Here is a 27,225-nt window from a genome sequence, read left to right as displayed (position 1 = left end):
CTCCGCTCGGATCTACTCGGAGCCGTTCGGAGCTGTTCGGAGCCACTCGGAGAGCGTCGGGGACTGCCTCCGAACAGCTCCGCTCGGATCTACTCGGAGCCGTTCGGAGCCACTCGGAGAGCGTCGGGGACTGCCTCCGAACAGCTCCGCTCGGATCTACTCGGAGCCGTTCGGAGCTGTTCGGAGCCACTCGGAGAGCGTCGGGGACTGCGGAGCCCGTATCGGACCATGAGAGCGCCGCGGAGGGATTCACGGTGACGGGATTGTGATCGTGGAGCTGGAATATGGCGGAGAGGTGAGTCCGCAGTGTGTGATGGAGGCTCGCTGCTCCGGGTGGAGGAGGGATGAGGAGGAGGGATGAGGAGGAAGGATGAGGAGGCAGGAGGAGGAGGCAGGAGGAGGCTAGCCGCGCTCCGTGCGCCTCGGAGCGCGGCTAGCCTCCTACACCCGCTCCGGACCGACCGCATCCACCAGTGCTCAGCCTCCGGTGCTCCGCGTCAAGACCGGGAGGGGGGGGGGGGGGGGGGGCTGCACCTGTCGGGGATGGAGCTCCACGGCCGTACGGGGAAGGAGGGAGGGGGGGCTGGTCCGCCCTCAGCATCCTCCATCCTCCGGGTGGATGCAGCATCATCCAACCCCCACATTCCCATGGAGGAGGAGGAGGATGGAGGGGGTGGAGAAGGGGGTGCATGGAGGAGGAGGAGGATGGAGGGGGTGGAGAAGATGGAGGATGAAAAGGGTGGATGGAGGAGGAGGTTGGAGGGTGGAGAAAATGGAGGGGGTGGAGAAGGGGGTGCATGGAGGAGGAGGAGGATGGATGGTGGAGAAGATGGAGGATGGAGGACACCTGTAACGGCTCAGCAGGCTCCTCCTCGGCTGCAGTATCGCCCCCCGCCAGAGAGCGGCGGTACTGCAGCTGCGCTGCTAGCTTGTCTCAACACGTGAAAACGTCCTGTTGGGAGGGTGCAGTGGCAGCTGGTGGGGGTCAAAGGTCACTGGTGGGGGTCAAAGGTCATCTGGTGGGGGTCAAAGGTCATCTGGTGGGGGTCAAAGGTCACTGGTGGGGGTCAAAGGTCACTGGTGGGGGTCAAAGGTCATCTGGTGGGGGTCAAAGGTCACTGGTGGGCGTTTCTATAACAAGTTTTTTTACGTATTTCTTAACGAAAAGTTTCACATTTCCATAACGATGTTTCAAATGAAAACGCATCGTAAGGTAAAAACATATTAACGACAAGTTTCACGTTAACGTCAAACTTGTTAACACCCACCAGGTGGCGCTAGCTGTCCCGCCATTCACGTGACCTCTGTCGCCCCCCGCAGGTTGGAATGGGTGGAGATCATCGAGCCTCGCACTCGCGAGCGGATGTACGCCAACCTGCTGACGGGCGAGTGCGTGTGGGACCCGCCGCCGGGCGTACGCATCAAGCGTACCGGCGACAACCAGTGGTGGGAGCTCTTCGACGCCAACACGTCGCGCTTCTACTATTACAACGCATCTAGCCAGCGCACCGTGTGGCACCGCCCCCAGGGTTGTGACATCATCCCGCTAGCCAAGCTACAGACGCTCAAGCAGCATGCCGATGGCCCGCGGCCCCCCAGTGGCGGAGGAGGGGTGGCATCCGTCGACAACAGCCCGGGACGGAACAGCGTGGTGAGCACTTCGTCGTCGCTCGACCAGGATCCGGCTGAGAGGCCTGACGACAGGTGGGTCCGCTCACCTGAACTCAACCCAACACACAACCATGTGAATCGGAAGCTAATGCTGTAGCGCTGTTGCTACCTGTAGCATTATCACTAGCTGTAGCTCTGTCGCTACCTGTAGCGTTATCACTAGCTCTAGCGCTGTTGCTACCTGTAGCGTTATCACTAGCTGTAGCGCTGTTGCTACCTGTAGCGTTATCACTAGCTCTAACGCTGTCGCTACCTGTAGCGTTATCACTAGCTCTAGCGCTGTTGCTACCTGTAGCGTTATCACTAGCTCTAGCGCTGTTGCTACCTGTAGCGTTATCACTAGCTGTAGCGCTGTTGCTACCTGTAGCGTTATCACTAGCTCTAACGCTGTCGCTACCTGTAGCGTTATCACTAGCTCTAGCGCTGTTGCTACCTGTAGCGTTATCACTAGCTCTAGCGCTGTTGCTACCTGTAGCGTTATCACTAGCTCTAACGCTGTCGCTACCTGTAGCGTTATCACTAGCTGTAGCGCTGTTGCTACCTGTAGCGTTATCACTAGCTGAAAAAAAGTCAAGAAAAGTTTTGCGTTTCACTTCAAACGTTGTAGAAACGCAAAACTTTTCTGAAGTAATAATGCTAAAGCTTAGCTAAGGCTGAGCTAAAGCAGACACTAAGGTAATGCTCAGCTAATTTAAAGCTAAGCTACAGCTAAAACCAAGCTAAGGCCAAGTTAAAGTGAACACTAAGCTAATGCTAAGCTACTTTAAAGCTAAGCTACAACTAAAGCAAAGCTAAGGCTAAGTTAAAGTGAACACTAAGCTAATGCTAAGCTAAGTTAAAGCTAAGCTACAGCTAAGCTAAGCTAAAGCTAAGTTTAAGCTAAGCTACAGCTAAAGCTAAGCTAAAGCTAAGCTAAAGCTAAGCTAAAGCTAAGCTAAGGCTAAGTTAAAGTGAACACTAAGCTAATGCTAAGCTAAGTTAAAGCTAAGCTACAGCTAAAGCAAAGCTAAGGCTAAGTTAAAGTGAACACTAAGCTAATGCTAAGCTAAGTTAAAGCTAAGCTACAGTTATAGCTCAGCTGAAGCTAAGCTTTGGGAGTGCTAGCCTCGGGGAGAGCGCTCTCCTCCGGTCCTTTTAACCTCGAGTGTATAAGCAGATTTCACGCTCTCGTTAGCCTCGTAGCCTCGGAGTGTATAAGCAGATTTCACGCTCTCGTTAGCCTCGTAGCCTCGGAGTGTATAAGCAGATTTCACGCTCTCGTCAGGTTCCCTGCGACTGAAGTGAAGCGCTGTTGTTATTGTTGTTGTTGTTATTTTGAACTTTGGAAACTTTGTTGCTTTGGCAATGTCTCCAGAAGCTTCTTTGTCTGGACGGGATCCATTCGGCCAATCAGGACGGATTATCAGGTTCAGGCTGGTGTCACAGGCGTCGTGCACAACGGGAACACTGTTCAAGTCCGCTACTGTCCAAAATACTCAAACTGAGCCGGGGGCTCGTTTCAGGGCCGCCGCGCTTTTCAGAGGCCGCCAGCTATTGATGCTTTTAACCAATCTGGTTTCAGCATCACTTGTTGCCGGGTAAAGAAATCTGCCTGAGGTCTTCACAGTCAGTGTCGCACAGGGTTCTCCAGCTCGGTGTACCTAGGGGCCGCTGGGGGCGTCAGGGGTTCCTCAAATCAAGTTGTACAAAAGATCCTCAAACGTCATGATGAACAGTTTTAATCAGTTCCTCTGAACATGAATGGAACATTGAGTGAAGATCATGAACGGTTCTCCTCAACATGGGTTCTCTTGCCTCCTCCTTGCTACCAGAGACTTGGTAGTTCTTCTCACATATCTGAGCCACATTTGTCTTGAGAGAAGAAGCAGTTGAGACCCTCAGAATGCCTAGAACACGGGTCGGGAACCTGCAGCTCTTTGGTTCCTCTGCTGCGGCTCCTTGAGCCTCGGTTCAAGGTGGTGGACGGTAAGGTAAGGTGTTCCTGTTGGGTAGTGTCAAAATAAAAGCCTATGCTGCTTACAGCAGGCATTAAAGATGAGTTCAACTTACTGAGTTCTTCTTTAACAAGAGCAGCGTGGAACCTTTGGTGCTTGAAGCCCTTGGATCTGATGTGAGTGACGTTTGCTCCGACCAGCCGCAGCCATGGTACTGGTAGAGGGTAGAAAGTGTGTCTGGGGGGGGGGGGTTAACATCGGAGGGCCCCTCCCCTGGCCGGCCGCAAGAATGTTATACTTTCATATCAAGGTGGAGGCCGCCAGTTTGAGAGCCCGGGTGTAGCTGGATCCAAAACGTCAATCAAACTGTTGCTTCAACCAATCAGAGTTGGACCTTCTACCAGGGTGATGTCATCGTATTCCCGCCCTCTGATTGGATCAGCAGAGTTTACTAACTTAAACTTTAATGACAATGTTCCAGGTGAAAATGCATCATTCTTAACGTTTTACATTTTTACGTTGTTTTGAGAATCCGTAGAACCCTTGCTAACGTCAGCTTTGTTGCTAGGTCGTCTCCGTTCCGGTGGAACACCGGGACGCGGGAGCGGATGCTAATCAAGGTGACGGACCGCGAGCCGAGCTTCCTGTCCCACCAGGGGAACGGCTACTCCCCCTGTGAGCCCCCCACTCCGGGAGCCCCGCCCCCTGGTGGCGGGGGCACCGCGCCTCGGACCCGCCGCACCTCGGGAGGAAACCCGCCACCGGAGAATGACGGCTCGCCAGTTCTCTACGGCGACCGGCGGCAGTCGCCGTTCCTGAAGCGGGTGGAGCTTAGTAGCGGTGCCCGGCGCTCCTCAGCGGACTCGCAGCCGCCATCGCCGCGCTACGCCTACGAGCCGCCACTGTACGAGGAGCCGCCGTCGGAGTACCAGGCCCCGCCCATTTACGAGGAACCGCCCACCGACGTGCATCTCGCCGAGTCCTTTTATGGCAAGTCGCCAGCACGCAAAAGCTCCGCCCCCCTTTACCACTCACCAAAGGCAGGGGCGTCGCCATATGGCCAGCTGGTCCTGACCCGGCAGAAGGTTCCGGAGAAGACGCAGAGTCTAGAGTACAGTCCGGCGGGGAAGGAGTATGTCAAGCAGCTGGTCTACGTGGAGCAGTCCTCATCCAGCCCCCGCTTCAAGACCACCGACCGCCTGCTGCAGTACGGCGCCGCCGCCGGTAGCTATGGCGCCGCATACGGCGGCTCCTACACCCTGCAGCACAGCCAGTCCCTGATCCGGGACCCCCGTCTGCTGCTGGACTATGGCGGGGACGGTGTGGAGGGGGGGCAGAGGCTGCTCTACGAGGACTCCATATCCTGGTCCGCCGCCGCGTTGTCACCGTCTGGGAACCGCAAGCGCAAGAGCCGTAAGCCGTCGCTACCGCAGGAGCTGGCGGGAACGGGAACGGCGTCCGAGGCCATGCTGGCGCAGGCGCGCCTGGCATGGGAGGCGCAGCAGGTGATGAAGCAGCGGAGCAGCTGGGACTCGGGAGTGGCGCCCGGCGGTGGCGGTAAGGATGGCTACGAGAGCGACGGCGCGGTGCCGGCGCCGCTGCCGGGCCCGGTGGTCCGGGCATTCAGCGAGGACGAGGCACTAGCACAGAGCGACGGGCACCACTGGAGGCGGAGCCACTTGGACCGGCTGGCGTTCCCGCAGGCGCTGCTGGAGAAGAGCCTGTCGGTACAGACCAACCTGGCGTCGCCAGAACCCTTCCTCCACCCATCTCAGGTCAGTCCTCCACCAGAACCCTTCCTCCACCCATCTCAGGTCAGTCCTCCACCAGAACCCTTCCTCCACCCATCTCAGGTCAGTCCTCCACCAGAACCCATCTTTGTAATGTAAGTTTCATTGAATTTATCTTTCATGAAATAACAAACAGAACAAGGAAGCTTTGTAAACAAAACAAAACAATCAACCAGAGGCCTGGTTTTCTTTTATCCAGGTAACTTCAGGATTAACTCTGGTTTTCTTTTATCCAGATAACTTCAGGATTAACTCAGGAATCACCATGGTAACTGACTCTGAATGTCTAACCTGCTGCGGAGCAGGTTATGTTCTGGATCAGATCACAGTGAGGGTAAAGCTCCGCCTCCTGACCAATCAGATTTCCTGGAAACTGCCCCGCCCATTCTTAAATGATGGTGATTGGTGGGCAGGTTCAGCGCTGAGCTGCAGCGGAGAGGAGAGGAGAGGAGAACGTATCTAGAACAATCTTTGGATGTAAAATGTAAAGTAAAAGAAGAGCAGTGAGGAAGTTCTGCTGGAACCGTTCTGCTGGAATAAAGTGGAACTGAGTGATCACAGTGCTGTTCCTTTATATCACTGATCCATTAATCTGCTCTAATCTCACCAAGTCAGGAAGGTTCTGGTTCTGGTTCTGGCTGCAGCAGCAGTGTTGCTTTGAGCTGCTGGATGGGTTGGAATTCTTCATAATCTCAGAGATTAACTGCTCCTTCAGTAATCTGGAAACTGCTCTGCAGGGTTTCTCTGTGTGTGATTGGTCAGATGCTGCAAGCTCCGCCCCTTTCATGTGAACGCTCACACCTGGTCTGCTTGGTAGAACCAGAGAGTTGTTAACCTGCTTGGTAGGAACGGTGATCAGGATCACTCTCATCTGGATCAGTCAACCAGGAACCAGATCCTGGATTATCCGTGTTCAGAGTTCAGGCCTGGGGTCAGCAGATTGAAGACTTAATGAGGCCAAAACGTTTCATAAAAACAGCAATAAAAAATTTCTTTCATGTAGTTTAGTTTTCGTTTGAAGGAAATGAGAGCCGCGACTCCGCTAGCTGTGTTCTGACGTAAACACGCTGTTACAGTGTGACGGTCCGTGGAAACGGACCCAAAACTCTACCAAGGTAAACTTCCTCCTGCTCCGTCCTGACGGTGTTTCCTCTCCTCCTTCAGTCCGAGGACCTCGGCGCCTGCGCCCAGTTCGAGGCTAGCCGTAACGCCAGAAACATGATGCCTAGCGCTAGCTGTGGAATCTTCCAAGAGTTCACGCTGCGGAAGCCGTCGTCAGAGACCGACATCGAGAACTGGGCGTCCAAACATTTCAACAAGCACACGCAGGTGAGTGATGACATCACGGGGCGTGGCAGGAAGTGGGCGCGTCCTGAACGGCCATCTTGTCTCAGGGTCTGTTCCGCAGGAAGGTTTCAATCGCTAACATGCTGGCGTGGAGCAGCGAGCCCATCAAGAAGCCGATGATCGTCACGAGCGACCGCAGCGTGAAGAAGGACGCCGTGGAACTCTTCAAGCTCATCCAGACCTACATGGGGGACCGCCGTTCCAAGAGCGACCCACTTGCCGTGGCGCTGGAGGTGAGGGGCGGGGCCAGAGGGGGTGAGGCCAGGGGGACCGCCACTCTAAGAGTGAGCTGTGGCGCTGGAGGTGAGGGGCGGGGACAGGATTGTGAGAGAAGCCAGGAGAGATGGGGACAGAAGAAGGGGCGGGGCCAGGAAGCTGGACCAAGGGGCGGGGTCAGAAGATCTGGGGCCAGAATGTTGGACCAAGGGGTATGGGCAGGATGGGTGGAACCAAGGAGACCACCTCTCGCCATTGCCCTGGATGTGGGGGGCGGGGCGAGGTCTGAGGCTGGACCTAGAGGCGGGACCCGGAGGGGTGGGGCCAGGGGCGGAGGCACTATCAAGTGTGTTGTGTCTCCGTCAGGTGGTGGTGCGCGGGTGGAGTAACCAGGGCCTGCGTGATGAGCTGTACATCCAGCTGTGCCGCCAGACGACGGAGAACTTCCGCTACGACAGTTTGGAGCGCGGCTGGGAGTTGATGGCAATCTGCTTGGCGTTCTTCCCACCCACACCGCGTTTCCATGGTTACCTGGAGGGCTACATCTGCCGTCACATGGACCCACTCAACGACACCAAGGGTGAGTCGCTTCTCCTGTACGCTGCTACGTCACGCAACAGCTGCTACGCAACGCTAACGTTACTAAAGTTGTCATACAAAGTGTTGCCGTAGTAACGTCACTAAAGTTTTAGAAAGGTTCCAGGTTGTAACATCGGACTGTTTGTTTACACTTCTCTAGGCGTGGCAATCAGCAGCTACGCTAAGTATTGCTACAGGAAGTTGACGAAAGCGGCGCTGACTGGCGCCAAGAAGGTGAGGGTACGTCTCTGTGGAATTTCCTCGTCTCCGTGACGACGCTTTTATGAGCCGCGTGTCGTTCCAGGGCCTCCAGAAACCGAGCGTGGAGGAGATCATCCACTCGCGCAACGCTATCTTCAGCCCATCCATGTTCGGCTCGTCGCTGGAGGAAGTGATGTCTCTGCAGAAAGAGCGTTACCCTGACAACCAGCTGCCGTGGGTCCAGACCCGGCTCTCCGAGGAGGTTCTGGGTCTGAACGGGGACCAGACAGAGGGAATCTTCAGGTGAGCTCAGCTCCATGGCAACCAGCCGTTAAAATCCCTCGTACCGCTACAGACAGTGAGGGTCCATTTCCATGGAAGCAGACAGCAGTGCTGTAGTTGGCTGTAGTTGGCTGTAGTTGATCCAGAACCTGTATCTTATGATTCCATTACTATTCAGGACGGTAAATAGTTTCTTCCTTCTTTTTCAGCATTTTGGAGACAGTTTGACAGTTTAGCTCCGTTTTTAGGGTTATTGTTTTTTTAACTTAGTTTTGATTTTGATTTTAACAAGTTTTACAAAATACACATTCATTAACACTACATCATCTGTAATCCGCCCAGCTGTCTCTGAAATGAGTATTACTCATATAACAGCAGATTTTAAGCAAACCAAAGATTGATCAATAAGATGAAGCTAAAGAAACCAAAAAGTAGAAAAGGTTAGGTGTTGGGTTCTGTGTGAGTATCACAGCTCGTCTCCACCTTCCAACAAAACTTCTTTTTGTAGCTTTAGAGAATCTGATTTCTGTTCCATCGGGAAAACTTACCACACTTTCTACGTCCACATATTGGATGTTGGAGGCTCCAGCTTTCACCATTTAATTGTGATACTACTACTATGTTCTGTTTTGTGCTTCAGGAGGAAAGATGGTATTTGCAGGGATCTAAAATCTGTTTTGGAGAGATGGAATTCCTCTCTTAACTGTAAATGATTTGAACCACTAGAGGGCAGTATGTTAGTGAAACGTGAACAGAAGAGTATTAGGGCCACTGTTTATCCCTCCTCATTCGCCTGTGGATGTGAAATCACATGAAATCACTTCATTCTGACTATATCGGGTTGCTTCCTCCTTATGGACCTGTGATTTCACACAGGAGTTCCTTGATTAATAAGAACACATTTTCTACGCACCCCGGGATCCCTGCCTTTGTCCTTTGTACTTGAGGAACGTCTGCGACGGAACAACGCTGCAGGCTGCTCTGTCTCTTTAAAGTTCTAACACTCATTATGCTGCACGGTGCTGATGAGCTCAATCCGGTTCTGAAGCATCAGTTCACCATCAGTTCACCATCAGTTCACCATCAGTTCACCACTTCATCAAACCGCCTGGCTGCCATGTTGGGGGACGGACTTTGTTAAAAAAAATAAAAATTTCTCTTTAAAAAAATACAATCTCAACTTTGATGTTTTTTTTCTGAAGTGCTTTATTTATTTTTTTTAGCCTCCGAATTTCTTTCTTCTTCAGTGGCCCTAATACTCTTCTGTAGTTTTGTTATGGGGTGAAATACTGTGAATGTTAGGTTGAGTAAATGTACAAACGTTTTCACTTCACAATGTTTAATTTACCTTATTTATGCTTTTTGTGTGTGTGTGTGTGTGTGTGTGTGTGTGTGTGTGTGTGTGTGTGTGTGTGTGTGTGTGTCCAGGGTACCAGGAGACATTGACGAGGTGAATGTCCTCAAGCTCCAAGTGGATCAATGGAAGATTCCCACCGGACTGCAGGACCCACACATCCCCGGTACACACACACACACACACACACACACACACAAACACACACACACACACACACACACACACACACACACACACACACACACACACACACACACACACACACACACACACACACACACACACACAGTAACACACTCTTCTGGTTCTGCAGCGTCACTGCTGAAGCTCTGGTACCGCGAGCTGGAGGAGCCGCTGATCCCTCACGAGTTCTACGACGACTGTATCAGTTGCTATGACGACCCCGAGGCGGCCGTCACCGTAGTGTTGGGCTTGCCACACATCAATAAGCTGGTGCTGTGCTACCTGGTCCGCTTCCTACAGGTACAGGCCCCGCTAGAGCTCGTACCGGTAGCTAACCTCGATAGTCATATGGCGAACATGGTACTTGGAGAAGATAAGATCCCGATGTTCTCTTTACGTCCTCAGGTGTTCGCCCAGCCCGCCAATGTGGCCATCACCAAAATGGACGTCAACAACCTGGCGATGGTCATGGCGCCCAACTGCCTGCGCTGCCAGTCCGATGACCCGCGCGTCATCTTCGAGAACACGCGCAAGGAGATGTCCTTCATCCGCGTGCTCATCCAGCGCCTGGACACCAGCTTCCTGGATGGGATGCTATAGCCCCGCCTCCACTGCCCAGGCCCCACCCTCAGACAAAAGGCCCCACCCCTTCCACACTGCCTCCATTTGAGTTTTTCTTCATCTCCACCTTAGTTGCCTTCACGTAGAAATGTTCGTCCGCCCGGGAGCGCCGAGCAAACGAAAGCGGAAACCGTTACGTTACCAGACACAGTTACGTTACCGGATAGTTACATTACCGGAAACCATTACGTAACCGGACACCATTGCGTTACTGGACACCGTTGCGTTAGCGGACACCGTCAGGTCACCGGACACCGTTACGTTACGTCACCGGACACTGTCAGGTTACCAGACACCGTTACGTTACGTTACCGGACACCGTTACGTTAGCGGACACCGTTGCGTTACGTTACTGGACACTGTCAGGTTAGCGGACACCGTTACGTTACGTTACTGGACACCGTTACGTTACGTCACCGGACACTGTCAGGTTAGCGGACACCGTTACGTTACGTTAGCGGACACTGTCAGGTTACTGGACACCGTTACGGGACACCGGCAGGTTAGCGGACACCGTTACGTTACCGGACACCGTTACGTTACGTCACCGGACACTGTCAGGTTAGCGAACACCGTTACGTTCCGTTAGCGGACACCATTACGTTAGCGGACACCGTTATGTTACGTTACGTTACCGGACACCGTTACGTTACGTCACCGGACACTGTCAGGTTAGCGGACACCGTTACATTCCGTTAGCGGACACCGTTACGTTAGCGGACACCGTTATGTTACGTTACGTTAGCGGACACCGTTATGTTACGTTACGTCACCGGACACTGTCAGGTTAGCGGACACCGTTACGTTACGTCACCGGACACTGTCAGGTTAGCGGACACCGTTACGTTACGTCACCGGACACTGTCAGGTTACTGGACACCGGCAGGTTAGCGGACACGTTACGTTCCGTTAGCGGACACCGTTACGTTAGCGGACACCGTTATGTTACGTTACGTTACGTTAGCGGACACCGTTGCGTTAGCGGACACCGTTGCGTTACGTTACGGGACACCGTCAGGTTACCGGACACCGTTGCGTTACGGGACACCATTAGGTTAGCGGCCACCGTTACGTTACGTTACCGGACACCGTTACGTTACGTTACCAGACACCGTTACGTTAGCGGCCACAGTTACGTTAGCGGCCACCGTTACGTTAGCGGCCACCGTTACGTTAGCGGCCACCGTTACGTTAGCGGCCACCGTTACGTTACGTTACCAGACACCGTTACGTTAGCGGCCACCGTTACGTTAGCGGCCACCGTTACGTTAGCGGCCACCGTTACGTTAGCGGCCACCGTTACGTTATGTTACCAGACACCGTTACGTTAGCGGCCACCGTTACGTTAGCGGCCACCGTTACGTTAGCGGCCACCGTTACGTTAGCGGCCACCGTTACGTTATGTTACCAGACACCGTTACGTTAGCGGCCACCGTTACGTTACGTTACCAGACACCGTTACGTTAGCGGCCACCGTTACATTATCGTTCACAAGGCCGACTAGCTTTATCAGCTACATAGCAAAACACTCTTTTCTCAATTTTAACGATAACAATTAGAGAGCGTCTCGAACGTGGCCGGAAAAGGGTTTCAATAAAGAAACGACAACTGCAATTCAAAATTTACGTGAATTTTACGGCTAACGTTATTTTACCGATTAGACGATCTCGATATTTCCCCAAAAATAAATGCGACCAACTAACGCTAGCCAAGTCACAATCCAACGTTAACCAGTAGCATCGTAACGACCGATACACACGATGGAAACACAAACATTGAGGCGACGTTTAACCGATTGTTTTTCTTAACCCGAACTTTTTATATAATTTATCGTTATTTATTTGACACTTACTTAATGCCTTTGTGAGATTGTGTGTTTCTTACTGCACGAGTGAGAGAGTGAGTGAGTGTGTGAGTGTCGGAGGCACGTTACCATGACAACGGTATCAACTCAACACACTCCGTCTCCGTGGAAACACTCCGTCTCTGTAGAAATGCTGAAGCGTTGTCATGGAAACGGCCTCAGAAGAAGCGAGAAACTGTCGACGGAGCGTTTCAGTTTTCTCACGACTGCACAGGAAGTGGATCTCCACGACTTCCTGGTGAACTTTACAAACTCCGGTTACGTTCCAGGAAAATGTGTCTTCTTGTTGAAATGTGTCACTTTATTTGGTTCACTTGTTGGAATCACGACCCAGAGGTCAGAGGTCACGAGGTCACGAGGAGAAGAAACTCTGGAAGTGAAACAGATTGAATAAACGAATCAGACTCGTCTTCGATTCTTTTTTCAACAAACCGACATACAAAAATCACTAAACAAATACTGAACACTGAGACGGAACACTGTAAGAAAACGCTCCGTCACCGTGGAAACGTAACAGGAAGTTTGTTAATCAGATATAAAAGTAGAAATTCTTTATTTTTTTTCTTCATAACAAATAAACGTATTTTCTGTACACGAGTCCCTGTTACTGCTGGTGTGAGCACTGGTGGAAGACGAAGGACACGCCAGCATCCCAGGACGCCTGCAGAACCAGGTCCCTCAGGCCCTGTTTGTTCCAGCTGTGGTTCCACTGTGACAAGTCGCAGGAACAGTCCGAGTCTGGAGGCGGGGACTGGAACTGTAGGTTGTTCACACAGCGCTGGCACCGCAACCTGCAGACACAGATACTCAGTCGGTTGAGCCTCGTTTAGGAATCGGATCTGGACCTGCAGGAACAGGGTGTGGTACCTGTCATGTGTGTCGCTGGCCATGGTCTGGACCGGCAAGAACAGGTTCCGCAGATCATCCAGGCTGAAGTGTCGCTCCACTTCCTGTTCGTCTACGACACAGCTGCTCAGAGCCTTTTTATGGGCCTGTCTCTGCAGGATCTTCTCCTCGATGGTGCCAGTCTGCAGACACAGGGACACTCTCGGTTACCATGGCGACAGAGTGACAGACGGTCAGCAGTAACAGACACATGAACAGGACAAAACCAACCGGAAGTCACAGTCGACCCTGTAACGTACCGTGACCAGCCTGTTGACAGAACCTGGTTACCATGACAACACAGTAACCGAGCGGAGTTGCGGCCGGGTGAAGCCGGCCGGCCGGCTGCTGTGGCATTCCACCGACATGTCCCCTCAGTGTCCACAGCCCTGCGTCCTTCACTGTGCCGTCTGAGGTGGGACCGCATGACAGTTGGGCCTGGGTGTGCTTTGCCATAGCGTACAATCCCGCCCCGGTACGTACTGCGCGGTGGAACCGAGGCTTCAGGGAGCCTGTAACGTACCGTGACCAGCCTGTAGATGTAGCAGCGTTTCCTCTGGCCATCCCTCCAGACTCGAGCCGCCGCCTGCTCATCGTTCGCCGGGTTCCAGTCGGGATCGAACATCACCAGACGATTCGCTCCGATCAGGTTCAGACCGCAGCCGCCGGCCTTGCTGCTCAGCATGAAGACGAACGAGTCGTCCTGCAGGAACACACAACCAGGACCCGTTAGAACCAGGACCCGTTAGAACCAGGAACCGTTAGAATCAGGAACCATTAGAACCAGGAACCTTGCTGCTCAGCATGAAGACGAACGAGTCGTCCTGCAGGAACACACAACCAGGACCCGTTAGAACCAGGACCCGTTAGAACCAGGAACCGTTAGAATCAGGAACCATTAGAACCAGGAACCTTGCTGCTCAGCATGGAGATGAACAAGTCGTCCCACAGGAACACACAACTACAACCCGTTAGAACCAGGACCCGTGGTTGTCTTGGTAACGGGAGTGGTTAACATAGCAGGAACCATTGGAACCAGGAAGCATCATCATGGTAACAAGAGTGGTCAACACAGCGGGAACCGCTGGAACCAGAAACCGTGGTCGTCATGGTAACAGGAGTGGTCAAAACAGCAGGAAGCGTCGTCATGGTAACAGGAGTGGTCAAAACAGCAGGAAGCGTCGTCATGGTAACAGGAGTGGTCAAAACAGCAGTAGCGTCGTCATGGTAACAGGAGTGGTCAAAACAGCAGGAAGCGTCGTCATGGTAACAGGAGTGGTCAAAACAGCAGGAAGCGTCGTCATGGTAACAGGAGTGGTCAACATACAGGTACGTCTCAAAAAATGACAATATCATGAAAATGTTACTATTTGTTGTGACTCATCTCAGAAAGTCAAACCCAGATATGATCTAGACTCACGACTCACAGAGGGAAAGAGTTCTAGCCTTTATCTCTTGAAATGAAGATTCTGGCTCACACAGAGAGGAAACCCAGAATTAGAATCTTACATAAGATCAAGAAAAGAAGGATATTTTAAAACAACTGTAGGGTTTGATAAAGTCTGTTCATCTCTCTTCCCTCAATACTTGGTTGCTCCTTTACCATGAAGTACTGCGTCTTAGGGGCGTGGCCTGGAGTCCATCAACCTGTGGTTCTGCTCAGGTGGACTGAAGCCCAGGTGGCTTTGATAGCAGCCTTCAGGTCATCTGGTGTCTCTCACCGTCCTCTGGACAAGAGCCAGAGATTGTCTCTGGGGTTCTGCTGGCCAGTCCAGCTCAGTACCACCAGGGTCATTGAAGCAGCTTCTGGTACCTTTGGTACCTTTGGCAGTGTGGGCAGGTACCAAGTCCTGCTGGAACATGAACCCAGCATCTCCATAAAGCTCGTCAGCAGGAGGAAGCATGAAGAGCTCTAAAGGTTCCTGCTGGACGCTGCCTTGACTGTGGACTTCAGAAGACCCAGTGGAGGGACAGCAGCAGAGGACATGGCAGCACAAATCATCACAGACTGAGGACACTTCACTCTGGACCTCAAGCAAGGTGGATTCTGAGCCTCTCCACTCTTCCTCCACCCTCTGGGACCCAGAGTTCACTCTTCCTCCACCCTCTGGGACCTGGAGTCCACTCTTCCTCCACCCTCTGGGACCTGGAGTTCACTCTTCCTCCACCCTCTGGGACCTGGAGTCCACTCTTCCTCCACCCTCTGGGACCTGGAGTTCACTCTTCCTCCACCCTCTGGGACCTGGAGTTCCAAATGAGATCAAAATGTTCTTTCCTGTGACAAAAGGACGTTGGACCACTGAGCAACAGTCCAGTTCTTGTCCTCCACAGTCCAGGTGAGACTCTTCTGACCTGGTCTCTTCTTCAGGAGTGTCTTGACCCCAGGAAGACACATGAGGATCACATGTCTAGGATTGGTCAGTGCCTCGTGGCTCTTGATGGACTGACTCCAGCCTCAGTCCGTCCTTGTCCAGCGTTTTGCTGGACAGTCCTCTCCAGGCTGCGCTCCACCCTTTTGCTGCTGCACCTTTTCCTCCCACTCCACCTTCTCTGGACATGATGGATCCAGCACTCTGAACAAGCAGCTTCTTCAGCAAGGACCTTTAGTGGACGGTGTCAATGACTGCTGACTGGACAGATGTCCAGAAGACAGTCTTCCCCATGATTGTGTCCCCTCCTGACCCAGACCGAGACCATTTAAAGGCTCAGGGAACCTTTGCAGAGGTTTGGACTTCATTAGCTGATGAGGGTGAGACACCAGGACTTTACAAAACTCAACTTCTCACTCTGTAAGTCATCATCATCATCATCATCATCATCATCATCATCATCATCACTTCAAGAAATAAAGGTTTGAACTATTTCACTGTGACATGAGTCTAGATCAGATCTGAGTTTGACGTTCTGAATCAGTGACAAAAACTAGTAACATATTCATGATATTCTCATTTTTTGAGACGTACCTGTAGCAGGAACTGTCGCAACTGTTGGAACCAGGAGCCGTGATCGTCATGGTAACAGGGGTGTTTACTTACCAAGGGGTCGTTGAACCGGTCTACGATCTTCGCTCGCTTCCTGATCGACATGGAACCGTCCAATCGAACGAAGATGTACCTGCAACACACACACACATGTTTAGTCTGGTGCTGGTCCAGGTCCTGGTCCTGGTCCACGCACAGGTCCTGGCTCACCTCCTAGACCGGCACAGCTTCTCGAACAGGTCCAGGGTCTGGGTGTAGTTGGAGACCAGGACCACCTTGTCGCTGGTGGTGGACCTGGTCACGGCAAGGATGTAGTCCAGGACCAGCATCTTACCTGAAACAGAGAGTCTGGATCAGACCGGACCGGGTCACGAACTACAGAGTCTGGTTAAGAACGGACCGGGTCAGGAAGTATAGAGAGTCTGGGTCAGGGACTCGGGGGGGGGGGGGGGGGGGGGGGGACCTTCTAGTTGTGGACCTACCAGACAGATGGGGGTCCAAGGACTTGGCATTGTATCCTGGAGGGAACAGGTCCAGAGCCCCCTGGAAGCCCTCCTCCTGGTTCACACACTTCTCATAGACCAGGGCCGGATCTGTGGAGGAGGACTAGGTTAGACCCTGGTCCAGACCCTGCTCTAAGTTAGTCCAGGTCTTCAGGACTCACGGTTGCAGAGCTTCTTCATGGTCGTAATGGAGGACAGCGAGGACACGTGGACCTGGTCTCCCTGAAGGTTCTGGATTGGTCTGGCCTGCTTCAGGAACCACTGGTACAGCTCGGTCTGCAGGGGGGTCGGCCTGCCAGAACCAGAACCCCAACATAGCCTGAGTCCACATCCCAGAACCAGTGCCAGACTCTATCGGACTCTACCCGACAGGAAGATGACACAACATCCTCGACAGGAAGTTCCCGACAGGAAGTCATCGAGACAAAGTCCCTGACAGCAAATCACCAAGAGGAAGTCACTGACAAAAAGTTCCCGACAGGAAGTCCCAGAGAGGAAGTCACTGACAAAAAGTCCCTGACAGGAAGTCACTGACAGGAAGTCATAGAGAGGAAGTTACTGACAGGAAGTCATAGAGAGGAAGTTACTGACAGGAAGTCCCTGAGAGGAAGTTACTGACAGGAAGTCATAGAGAGGAAGTTACTGACAGGAAGTCATAGAGAGGAAGTTACTGACAGGAAGTCCCTGAGAGGAAGTTACTGACAGGAAGTCATAGAGAGGAAGTTACTGACAGGAAGTCAACGAGAGGATGTTACTGACAGGAAGTCCCTGAGAGGAAGTCACTGACAGGAAGTCATAGAGAGGAAGTTACTGACAGGAAGTCCCTGAGAGGAAGTCACTGACAGGAAGTTACTGACAGGAAGTCCCTGAGAGGAAGTTACTGACAGGAAGTCAACGAGAGGATGTTACTGACAGGAAGTCCCTGAGAGGAAGTCACTGACAAAAAGTCCCCGACAGGAAGTCCCAGAGAGGAAGTCACTGACAAAAAGTCCCTGACAGGAAGTCCCCAAGAGGAAGTTACTGACAGGAAGTCAACGAGAGGATGTTACTGACAGGAAGTCAACGAGAGGATGTTACTGACAGGAAGTCCCTGAGAGGAAGTCACTGACAGGAAGTCATAGAGAGGAAGTTACTGACAGGAAGTCATAGAGAGGAAGTTACTGACAGGAAGTCCCTGAGAGGAAGTTACTGACAGGAAGTCATAGAGAGGAAGTTACTGACAGGAAGTCAACGAGAGGAAGTTACTGACAGGAAGTCATAGAGAGGAAGTTACTGACAGGAAGTCCCTGAGAGGAAGTTACTGACAGGAAGTCATAGAGAGGAAGTTACTGACAGGAAGTCAACGAGAGGATGTTACTGACAGGAAGTCCCTGAGAGGAAGTCACTGACAGGAAGTCATAGAGAGGAAGTTACTGACAGGAAGTCCCTGAGAGGAAGTCACTGACAGGAAGTTACTGACAGGAAGTCCCTGAGAGGAAGTTACTGACAGGAAGTCAACGAGAGGATGTTACTGACAGGAAGTCATAGAGAGGAAGTTACTGACAGGAAGTCCCTGAGAGGAAGTCACTGACAGGAAGTCATAGAGAAGAAGTTACTGACAGGAAGTCACCAACAGGAAGTCACTGACAAAAAGTCCCCGACAGGAAGTCACAGAGAGGAAGTTACTCACAGGAAGTCCCCGACAGGAAGTTACTGACAGGAAGTCACCAACAGGAAGTCACTGACAAGAAGTCCCCGACAGCAAGTCACCAAGAGGAAGTCTCCGACAGGAAATCTTCAATAAGAAGATACTGACAAGAAGTCCCCGACAGGAAGTCCCAGACGGGAAGTCACTGACAGAAGTTACAGGGAGGAAGTCCCCGACAGGAAGTCCCAGACGGGAAGTCACCGAGATAAAGTTACTGAGAGGAAGTCCCCGACAGGAAGTCACCGAGAGGAAGTCCCCGACAGGAAGTCCCAGACGGGAAGTCACCGAGATAAAGTTACTGAGAGGAAGTCCCCGACAGGAAGTCCCAGATGGTAAGTCACTGACAGAAGTTACAGGGAGGAAGTCCCCGACAGGAAGTCCCAGACGGGAAGTCACCGAGATAAAGTTACTGAGAGGAAGTCCCCGACAGGAAGTCACCGAGAGGAAGTCCCCGACAGGAAGTCCCAGACGGGAAGTCACCAAGAAGAAGTTACTGAGAGGAAGTCCCCAACAGCAGCCGTTTTCCAATTCTTAGAACGCCAGTGCGTACTCTCATACGTCATGAGTAACTACTCGCAGGGCGCCCATGGAAGTGCGGATCTCCTCCGGCATCTCTTGCCAAATGCATTATGAGTAATTTGTCTTCTCAAGCCTGCACAGGTCCGGTGTCGATGCTTCCTAGATAAAGTGGGTGGAGCAAGAATACATCCAAGTATTCTGCACGTACGTAAGAATTGGGTCAGTACTTGGTCTCCCACTGATGATGTTTTATGGGTACACGAGAACACAAATATGGACAAGTATGGGTATTAGAAAACGGCCAGAATGTCCAAGAGAGGAAGTCACCAACAGGAAGTCCCAGATGGAAAGTCCTAGACAGGAAGTCCCCGACAGAATGCCTTGAGAGGAAGTCCACAACAGGAAGTGACCGAGACGAAGTCCCCAAAAGGCAGTCCCTAACCCTACCTGCAGCAGACCACCTGCTCGGTCTTGACTGGCAGGTATTTGGACAGGATGTCGGCAGTTCTCCGGATCAGGCAGCGATTCACGATCCGGACCAGGTCCTGGAGCTTCTCCTCGCCCCTCAGTCGGTCTGTTGCACTTGCGTCAGCGTCCCTGCTCTTCAGGATCGGAACTTCAAACTGCTTCCTGAACTCCTGGGCTGTACCTGTGGACCAGAACCGTTAACGGAACCATTGCTGAGTCGGATTCTGAACCGTTACCGAGTCGTTTGGTTCCGAACCATTACTTGTCGTCAACAAGTCGCACAAAATTCGTAAGGATGGGTACAGAATTCAGTACTTTTATGGGTAACGGCCAGATTCCGTCGATACTACCGAGTACCATGTTTCGGTACCTTGATGCATCCTTGTGACTGTGAGAGTGGAAGAGTAGGAGGTTCTCCGAGCCAGACTTGAACGCAGCATTGCAGCACATGAGTGTAATGACGTCAGTAACAGCGGGAACAAAGATGAACAGGAAGTGTAGTTCACAGCAACAGGAAGTACTGTGAGGTTTCTAATAGGTTCCGTGAGGTTCCTAATAGAATAGGTTCCCCTTTTTCGAAGATGTGGAGCAGAAGACAGAACAAACCTCACTACTTGATTAAACATGATATTGAGAAGTGGGTGGAAAAATGCAGAAACAGTCACTTTTCCATTCATACCACTGCTCCACCCGGGGCGAGGGGGCAGTGGAAGCCTTCACGCCTCGCCGCTGGAAGCTCAGCGCGCCACCCGCTAGTTTATTCTGACACTGACAGGCAGAGAGCCAGCCACTCACATGTTCCCTTTAGACGCTCACGTGTTCCCAACAGACGTTCACATGTTTCTTTTAGACGCTCACATGTTCCCAACAGACATTCACATGTTCCCAACAGGCACTCACGTGTTCCCAACAGTCGCTCACATGTTCCCTTTAGACGCTCACGTGTTCCCAACAGTCGCTCACATGTTCCCTTTAGACGCTCACGTGTTCCCAACAGACGTTCACATGTTCCCAACAGACATTCACATGTTCCCAACAGGCACTCACGTGTTCCCAACAGTCGCTCACATGTTCCCAACAGGCACTCAGGTGTTCCCAACAGTCGCTCACATGTTCCCAACAGGCACTCAGGTGTTCCCAACAGACGTTCACATGTTTCTTTTAGACGCTCACATGTTCCCAACAGACGTTTACATGTTCCCAACAGACGTTCACATGTTCCCAACAGGCACTCACGTGTTCCCAACAGGCACTCACATTTTCCCAGTAGATGCGGCCGTTGGCACTGCGCCTCTATTGGGAACTATACTGTATTAACATTTCTAACACCTAAACAGACAAAAGTAATGGAAATTGGTGCAGTTGAGCACCAATACCGATTTCCAGGTATTGGGTATCGGTTCTGTACAGGTTCAGATGTGAAAGGTACCCTCCCAAGATGTTTGGTTGTGAATCCTTCATGTGTCACAACTCACCCAGAATCCCGGCGTTGACAAAGTGAACCAGACTGAAGTACTCCAGCAGGTCGTTCTGAATCGGCGTCCCAGAGATCAAAACCCTCCGCTGGGCCGTTATGGCGTTCAGGGCCTGGTACGTCTGGTTCTCAGAGTTCTTTAACCGGTGGCCCTGTGGAGCACAGCCGCCAACAGCTCACAAGGCTGAAACAGCTAACGAAGCTAAAACAGCTGACGAAGCTAAAACAGCTATTGAGAACCGGTCCGTTCTAGCTCTAGCTAGCGGTACCTCGTCACAGACCACCAGGCCCACGTCGCTGCGGTGCAGGACTCTGGCGTGAAGACGGAACGTCTCGTACGAGATGATCAGGATCGGGGTCGGGACTCTCCGGCCGTTCTGGGCCATGAAGTTTTCTGGAGACCAGAACCAGAACCTATTCAGACACACAGACTTAGCAAGACTCGTTAGAGACCACGTACAGTTCTGGTACCAAGCTGCTTGTCAATCTGGTCCCTGGACCCCCCGTCGATGGCCACGGTGTTGACCCGGGTCCCCAACCACTTGTGAACCTCATTGGACCAATTCCGAACCAGGCTGGATGGGGAGACCACCATGGCCTTGTGGATCTGGGGCCTGGCGTCAGGACTCTGGCGGAGCAGGGTCCACATGAGGGCAATGACCTGCAGGGTCTTACCCAGACCCATGTCGTCCGCCATGATGCACCCGAAGGACCCAGGAGTCCGCCGGCCCGTCACACAGTCCCACAGAAACCGGACCCCCTGGAACCACAACCACCATGTCACACAGTCCTACAGGAACCAGAACCCTTGGAACCATCCAGAACCATAAAAGTGGTTAGCGTGGGACAGTAGCATGCTTGAGGGTCTCACCTCTCTCTGATGTGGTCGCAGAACTTTTCCTAGAATTGGATCCACCACGACATGAACAGGAAGTTGATCTCTGGACACAAACAAAAAACAATGACGGGGTTGTGTCGTTCAGTCCATCGTCGTGGTAACGGAGGCCCACCTGTCGGCCTTGACCTGGTTGTGGAGGCTCAGGGTTGGAGGTTCGTACAGAACAAGAGCATCTTCGTTAAACGGGTCGTGAAGTGCTCGCCGGACTCCTGCTCGCTTCAGGCCGAGTGCCCGCTGTGCCAGGACACCTGGAGGAGCCGATACCAGAGTCAGTATCGGTACCAGACGGTCAGTATTGGTCCAGAGTTGGTATCAGTATCGGTACAAGACAGTATTGTTTGGTATCGGTACCAGAATGTTAATAGAAATGGTGTGAACAGAAACAGCGCTTACTGAAACAAGGTAAAACTGAAACGTTACCTGTGTAGTTTGGTATCGGGACTTTAAATGGCCGCGACAGAATCCTTCGGATGAATTCCTCCTTAAAAATAAAACAAGTCGCACTTCACGTCGGAACAATTTCTGATCCTCAAGAACCTTTTACTAATATTTATTGTCATGAACGGAGAACACCTTCGTAAGTATCGTAACAAGGCTAGCTAGACGCTGTACGATTGTAACTATAAGTTCACAGCTAGCTAGACGCTGTACGATTGTAACTATAAGTTCACAGCTAGCTAGACGCTGTACGATTGTAACTATAAGTTCACAGCTAGCTAGACGCTGTACGATTGTAACTATAAGTTCACAGCTAGCTACACGCTGTACGATTGTAACTATAAGTTCACAGCTAGCTACACGCTTGTAAACAATTTTATACGTTCACAGATTGATTTTGGTTGCTATGACGATGTCCATCCTAGAACCATCTCACTATGGGACCAAAGATTTAGATTGGAGGCCAAAGACAGACATGGCGGTTAACGTTGGTCTGGACGGAGGAACGTCGTACAGGAAGTTGTTTCGTCCTCCAGAGGAAGTAAATACATGATGATGTAATATTTCTTATCATGAAGACTTGAGGTAATTGTCAAACTACAAAGACTTGTTTGTGTGTGATGATGCCAGTGAGATTATAATCCAGTAAAATGTCTTTGTGGCACTTTCATAAGGAGTACTTTATATGACACAAATGAACTCAGAGAGCTTATACTTTTTAAAATATTTTACATAACCAAAGTTTTTGTTCTCTTCAGTTGTGTTAATCTGTTTAACAGTGATGCTGCTACTTAGTTACTAAAGCCACGGTACGTGGGCGGGGCAGGAGGGTACGGTATGGTACGGTACCGTATGGTACGGTATGGTATGGTACGGTATGGTACCGTATGGTACGGTACCGTATGGTACGGTATGGTACGGTACCGTATGGTACGGTATGGTACGGTATGGTACGGTATGGTATGGTACGGTATGGTACCGTATGGTACCGTATGGTATGGTACCGTATGGTACGGTATGGTACCGTATGGTACGGTATGGTATGGTATGGTACGGTATGGTACGGTACGGTATGGTACGGTATGGTACCGTATGGTATGGTACCGTATGGTACGGTATGGTACCGTATGGTACGGTATGGTATGGTACGGTACAGCAAAGCGAACTCAGACCCAATTCTGTTGCGTGCTAGCTAGCTAATGGAGAGGGGACCAACAATGACAACCCTTAGTTACGGTACTGTCAGTACCAGCCCCAAGTCTGGTACTGTTGCATCAGACAGCCAGAGGGACTGCGACTTTAGTTACTCTAATATGACCACTTCTTTCAGTAACCACACACGTTACGATTTCCAAACCAGTAATCAGATTACAGTTACTTGTCTAATGTAGCATTATTATTTAGTGAAGCGCCGATCCACGTTTTTTCACTTCCGATCCTGATACCTCGATTTGTATATCTGCCGATACTATTCCGATAGCAGAGCTGTTTGCTTTAATATTATTATTATCATTATTGTATGATTATTACATGAGGCTGTAATAAACTCCTCTCTACAGTAAAGTATGAAATGTACTAATGTATTCATGTACTCTCTCTAAAGACAACTTGAGCTTAGTATCAGGAAAGTAAAGGAAGCAGTACAAAGTATTTTAGTTCCATGTGGACAATGTGGGGGTCTGCATGACGTCATCATCTCATAATAAACTAGTTCCATCACTTTATTAATCCCTGGGGAAACTCTTGAGCAAGGCAGCAGCAACCCAATGTTTCCAGCTCTAACGCAGCTCCAACCATTGGGACTATTTCCAGGGAGTTTAGGGTGGAGTAGGACGCAGCTTCACGGAGGTGTGAGTCGCCTGCTGACAGCCTGGAGGAGCTGCTGCTCATTGTTCTGATGTCAGAGCTGTTCTCCTCCCAGAGCTGGAGGCTGAAAACACTGAGGTCTGGCTGCAGAGCGCCGCCCTGCTGGACTACGGCTCTGCTAACATCCACGTTGCTGCGTTGCTTTGCTAACATCCACATTGCTGTGTTGCTTTGCTAACATCCACGTTGCTGTGTTGCTTTGCTAACATCCACGTTGCTGTGTTGCTTTGCTAACATCCACATTGCTGTGTTGCTTTGCTAACATCCACATTGCTGTGTTGCTTTGCTAACATCTATGTTGCTGTGTTGCTTTGCTAACATCCACATTGCTGCGTTGCTTTGCTAACATCCACGTTGCTTTGCTAACATCTACGTTGCTGCATTGCTTTGCTAACATCCACGTTGATGGGTTGCTTTGCAAACATTGCATGTTGCTGTGTTGCTTTGCTAACATCCACGTTGCTGTGTTGCTTTGCAAACATCCACGTTGCTGTGTTGCTTTGCTAACATTGCATGTTGCTGTGTTGCTTTGCTAACATCCACATTGCTGTGTTGCTTTGCTAACATCTATGTTGCTGTGTTGCTTTGCTAACATCCACATTGCTGCGTTGCTTTGCTAACATCCACGTTGCTTTGCTAACATCTACGTTGCTGCATTGCTTTGCTAACATCCACGTTGATGGGTTGCTTTGCAAACATTGCATGTTGCTGTGTTGCTTTGCTAACATCCACGTTGCTGTGTTGCTTTGCAAACATCCACGTTGCTGTGTTGCTTTGCTAACATTGCATGTTGCTGTGTTGCTTTGCTAACATCCACGTTGCTGTGTTGCTTTGTGGTGTTCTGAGTGTAAAATCCCTCCAATCAGCAACATGTTGCCATGAAAAGTTGGATAGCACAGTGCTACTTCCCTAGCCTGCTCGCTGGCTGCAAACTGTGGACTGGATTTCCTGCCTCATTCCTCCTGGTCTCATTGAGACCCGCCTCCCTTCAGGAAATCCAGTCCACAGTTTGCAGCCAGCGAGCAGAGCAGCAGCAGGGAAACACTGGGGATCATTTCAGCACCATGAAGCAGGCCAGGACCATGGATCAGACCAGGATCATGGATCAGACCAGGATCATGGAGCAGACCAGGATCATGGATCAGACCAGGATCATGGATCAGACCAGGATCATGCATCAGAACCTCTGATCAGTGAGTTATGTTGGTATCAGAACCCGATACTGATACTGGATCGGATCGGCTCCGTCTCTATTACTATTGCAGCCTTAATATTGTGATAGCAATAGGTCCTTACATGTCTGTCCCCGTCCTGGTCCTGGTTGTTCAGCTGTGTCAGAGGCTTCCTGGATGGAGAGACCTGGGCCTCTTTACTCCTCCTCCTCCTCCTCCTCACCTCCTCCTGGGAAATGAAATGAGGACATGAGAACGTAAATGAACCAGTGAAGAGGTTTGACTCACCCTCGCCACCACCTCCTCCTCCTCCTTCCCTTCTCACCACCTCCTCATTCTTCTCCTCACCACCACCACCTCCGCCTACTCACCCTCGGCACCACCTCCTCCTTACCTCCACTCCACCACCTCCTCACCACCACCACCACCTCCTCCTTCCCTTCTCACCACCACCACCCCCCCTCCTCCTCATCACCTCCTCCTTCTCTCCTCACCACCACCACCACCACCTCCTTTCCTCCCCACCCCCCCTCCTCCTCATCACCTCCTCCTTCTCTCCTCACCACCAACTCCTCCTCCTCACCACCACCACCTCCTCCTCCTCCTCCCCTCCTCACCACCACCTCCTCCTCCTCCCCTCCTCACCACCTCCTCCTCCCCTCCTCACCACCTCCTCCTACTCACCCTCGCCACCACCTCCTCCTCCCCTCCTCACCACCTCCTCCTACTCACCCTCCTCACCACCTCCTCCTACTCACCCTCGCCACCACCTCCTCCTCCTCCCCTCCTCACCACCACCACCTCCTCCTCCCCTCCTCACCACCACCACCTCCTCCTACTCACCCTCGCCACCACCTCCTCCTCCTCCTTCCCTTCTCACCACCTCCTCATTCTTCTCCTCACCACCACCACCTCCGCCTACTCACCCTCGGCACCACCTCCTCCTTACCTCCACTCCACCACCTCCTCACCACCACCACCTCCTCCCCTCCTCACCACCACCACCACCACCTCCTCCTTCCCTTCTCACCACCACCACCCCCTCCTCCTCATCACCTCCTCCTTCTCTCCTCACCACCACCACCACCACCTCCTTTCCTCCCCACCCCCCCTCCTCCTCATCACCTCCTCCTTCTCTCCTCACCACCAACTCCTCCTCCTCACCACCACCACCTCCTCCTCCTCCTCCCCTCCTCACCACCACCTCCTCCTCCTCCCCTCCTCACCACCTCCTCCTCCCCTCCTCACCACCTCCTCCTACTCACCCTCGCCACCACCTCCTCCTCCCCTCCTCACCACCTCCTCCTACTCACCCTCGCCACCACCTCCTCCTCCTCCCCTCCTCACCACCACCACCTCCTCCTCCCCTCCTCACCACCACCACCTCCTCCTACTCACCCTCGCCACCACCTCCTCCTCCTCCTTCCCTTCTCACCACCTCCTCATTCTTCTCCTCACCACCACCACCTCCGCCTACTCACCCTCGGCACCACCTCCTCCTTACCTCCACTCCACCACCTCCTCACCACCACCACCTCCTCCCCTCCTCACCACCACCACCACCACCTCCTCCTTCCCTTCTCACCACCACCACCCCCTCCTCCTCATCACCTCCTCCTTCTCTCCTCACCACCACCACCACCACCTCCTTTCCTCCCCACCCCCCCTCCTCCTCATCACCTCCTCCTTCTCTCCTCACCACCAACTCCTCCTCCTCACCACCACCACCTCCTCATCTCGTGCCCACCACCACCAACACCACCTCCTCCTCCTCCTCATCCTCACCACCTCCCCCATATCTCCAGTTCACCACCTCCTCCTTCCCTCCTCTCCACCACCTCCTCCTCCTCCTCACCTCCTCCTCCTCCTCCTCCTCCTCGTCTCCCTCCAGCCTCCTTTTAGCGACTTGGCTCGGAGCTAAACTCCTCCTCTGGAACACAAGGGTTCAAAGTTATATTAACCGGAAGTTACTTTAAAACGTAAAGTATAGTGGAAAATGGCGTCTGTTTGTTACCATGTCGGCAGCGTCCCGGGTGTTCCGGCTCAGCTGGTGTCCGTGTTAACAAGCCAACTTCCGGTTGTTGCTGTTAACAGAATGTTTTAAAACCGATCAGAATTCCGTAACCATCCCGGTATGCGTCGTTTAACGCGATTTACAGTAAACCTTAAGAGTGACGTACGTTTATATGAGTGTTATTTTAATGTCTGATGTTGCAGCAGCGACTACCGGAAATCACCAGTTAACATGGACACCAGTTAACCCGAAACACGTCCGCAGCTGCGCAAATG

General features: G+C 52.0%; 2 protein-coding genes across 5 annotated transcripts; one reads left to right on the top strand and one right to left on the bottom strand.

The window, feature by feature from the left end:
• The first annotated feature begins 195 nt into the window (after positions 1-195).
• Positions 196-12,454, top strand: arhgap39 (Rho GTPase activating protein 39). The gene is made up of 11 exons (XM_080473984.1): positions 196-295; positions 1,321-1,704; positions 4,174-5,380; positions 6,560-6,724; positions 6,790-6,975; positions 7,325-7,538; positions 7,698-7,771; positions 7,842-8,041; positions 9,449-9,540; positions 9,691-9,860; positions 9,966-12,454. The coding sequence occupies exons 1-11, from the start codon at positions 285-287 to the stop codon at positions 10,158-10,160; spliced, it is 2,898 nt and encodes a 965-aa protein (XP_080330110.1). The 5' UTR covers positions 196-284; the 3' UTR covers positions 10,161-12,454.
• Positions 12,334-26,985, bottom strand: rad54l (RAD54 like). Of its 4 annotated transcripts, none has more exons than XM_080473986.1 (17): positions 26,951-26,985; positions 26,775-26,866; positions 25,061-25,148; positions 21,881-21,941; positions 21,573-21,708; positions 21,434-21,503; positions 21,034-21,322; positions 20,832-20,956; positions 20,564-20,714; positions 19,068-19,269; positions 16,576-16,706; positions 16,394-16,504; positions 16,122-16,245; positions 15,966-16,044; positions 13,454-13,633; positions 12,913-13,073; positions 12,334-12,836 (listed from the first exon to the last, which is right to left on the bottom strand). In XM_080473986.1, the coding sequence occupies exons 1-17, from the start codon at positions 26,951-26,953 to the stop codon at positions 12,650-12,652; spliced, it is 2,190 nt and encodes a 729-aa protein (XP_080330112.1). In that variant the 5' UTR covers positions 26,954-26,985; the 3' UTR covers positions 12,334-12,649. The 4 variants fall into 4 exon arrangements, with proteins under 4 accessions (XP_080330112.1, XP_080330111.1, XP_080330113.1 ...); XM_080473985.1 differs by having other exon boundaries at positions 25,061-25,165; positions 26,792-26,866; XM_080473987.1 differs by lacking the exon at positions 26,951-26,985 and having other exon boundaries at positions 25,061-25,154; positions 26,775-26,948.
• Positions 26,986-27,225: the final 240 nt, after the last annotated feature.

Source organism: Lipophrys pholis, assembly GCF_963383615.2.
Source record: "Lipophrys pholis genome assembly, chromosome: 10".
NCBI lineage: Eukaryota > Metazoa > Chordata > Actinopteri > Blenniiformes > Blenniidae > Lipophrys > Lipophrys pholis.
Note: the sequence above shows the minus strand (reverse complement) of the source record. Positions and strands in the feature narration are given on the sequence as shown.

Bases quoted from the DNA above. Each gene is read 5' to 3' on its own strand.
- arhgap39 (XM_080473984.1), top strand. The intron at 6,976-7,324 runs GTGAGGGGCGGG...TGTCTCCGTCAG, and splicing joins CACTTGCCGTGGCGCTGGAG to GTGGTGGTGCGCGGGTGGAG. The intron at 8,042-9,448 runs GTGAGCTCAGCT...GTGTGTGTCCAG, and splicing joins CAGACAGAGGGAATCTTCAG to GGTACCAGGAGACATTGACG.
- rad54l (XM_080473986.1), bottom strand. The intron at 20,715-20,831 runs GTACCGCTAGCT...TGTGCTCCACAG, and splicing joins GCCTGGTGGTCTGTGACGAG to GGCCACCGGTTAAAGAACTC. The intron at 19,270-20,563 runs GTGAGTTGTGAC...TCTGGTCCACAG, and splicing joins TGTCAACGCCGGGATTCTGG to GTACAGCCCAGGAGTTCAGG.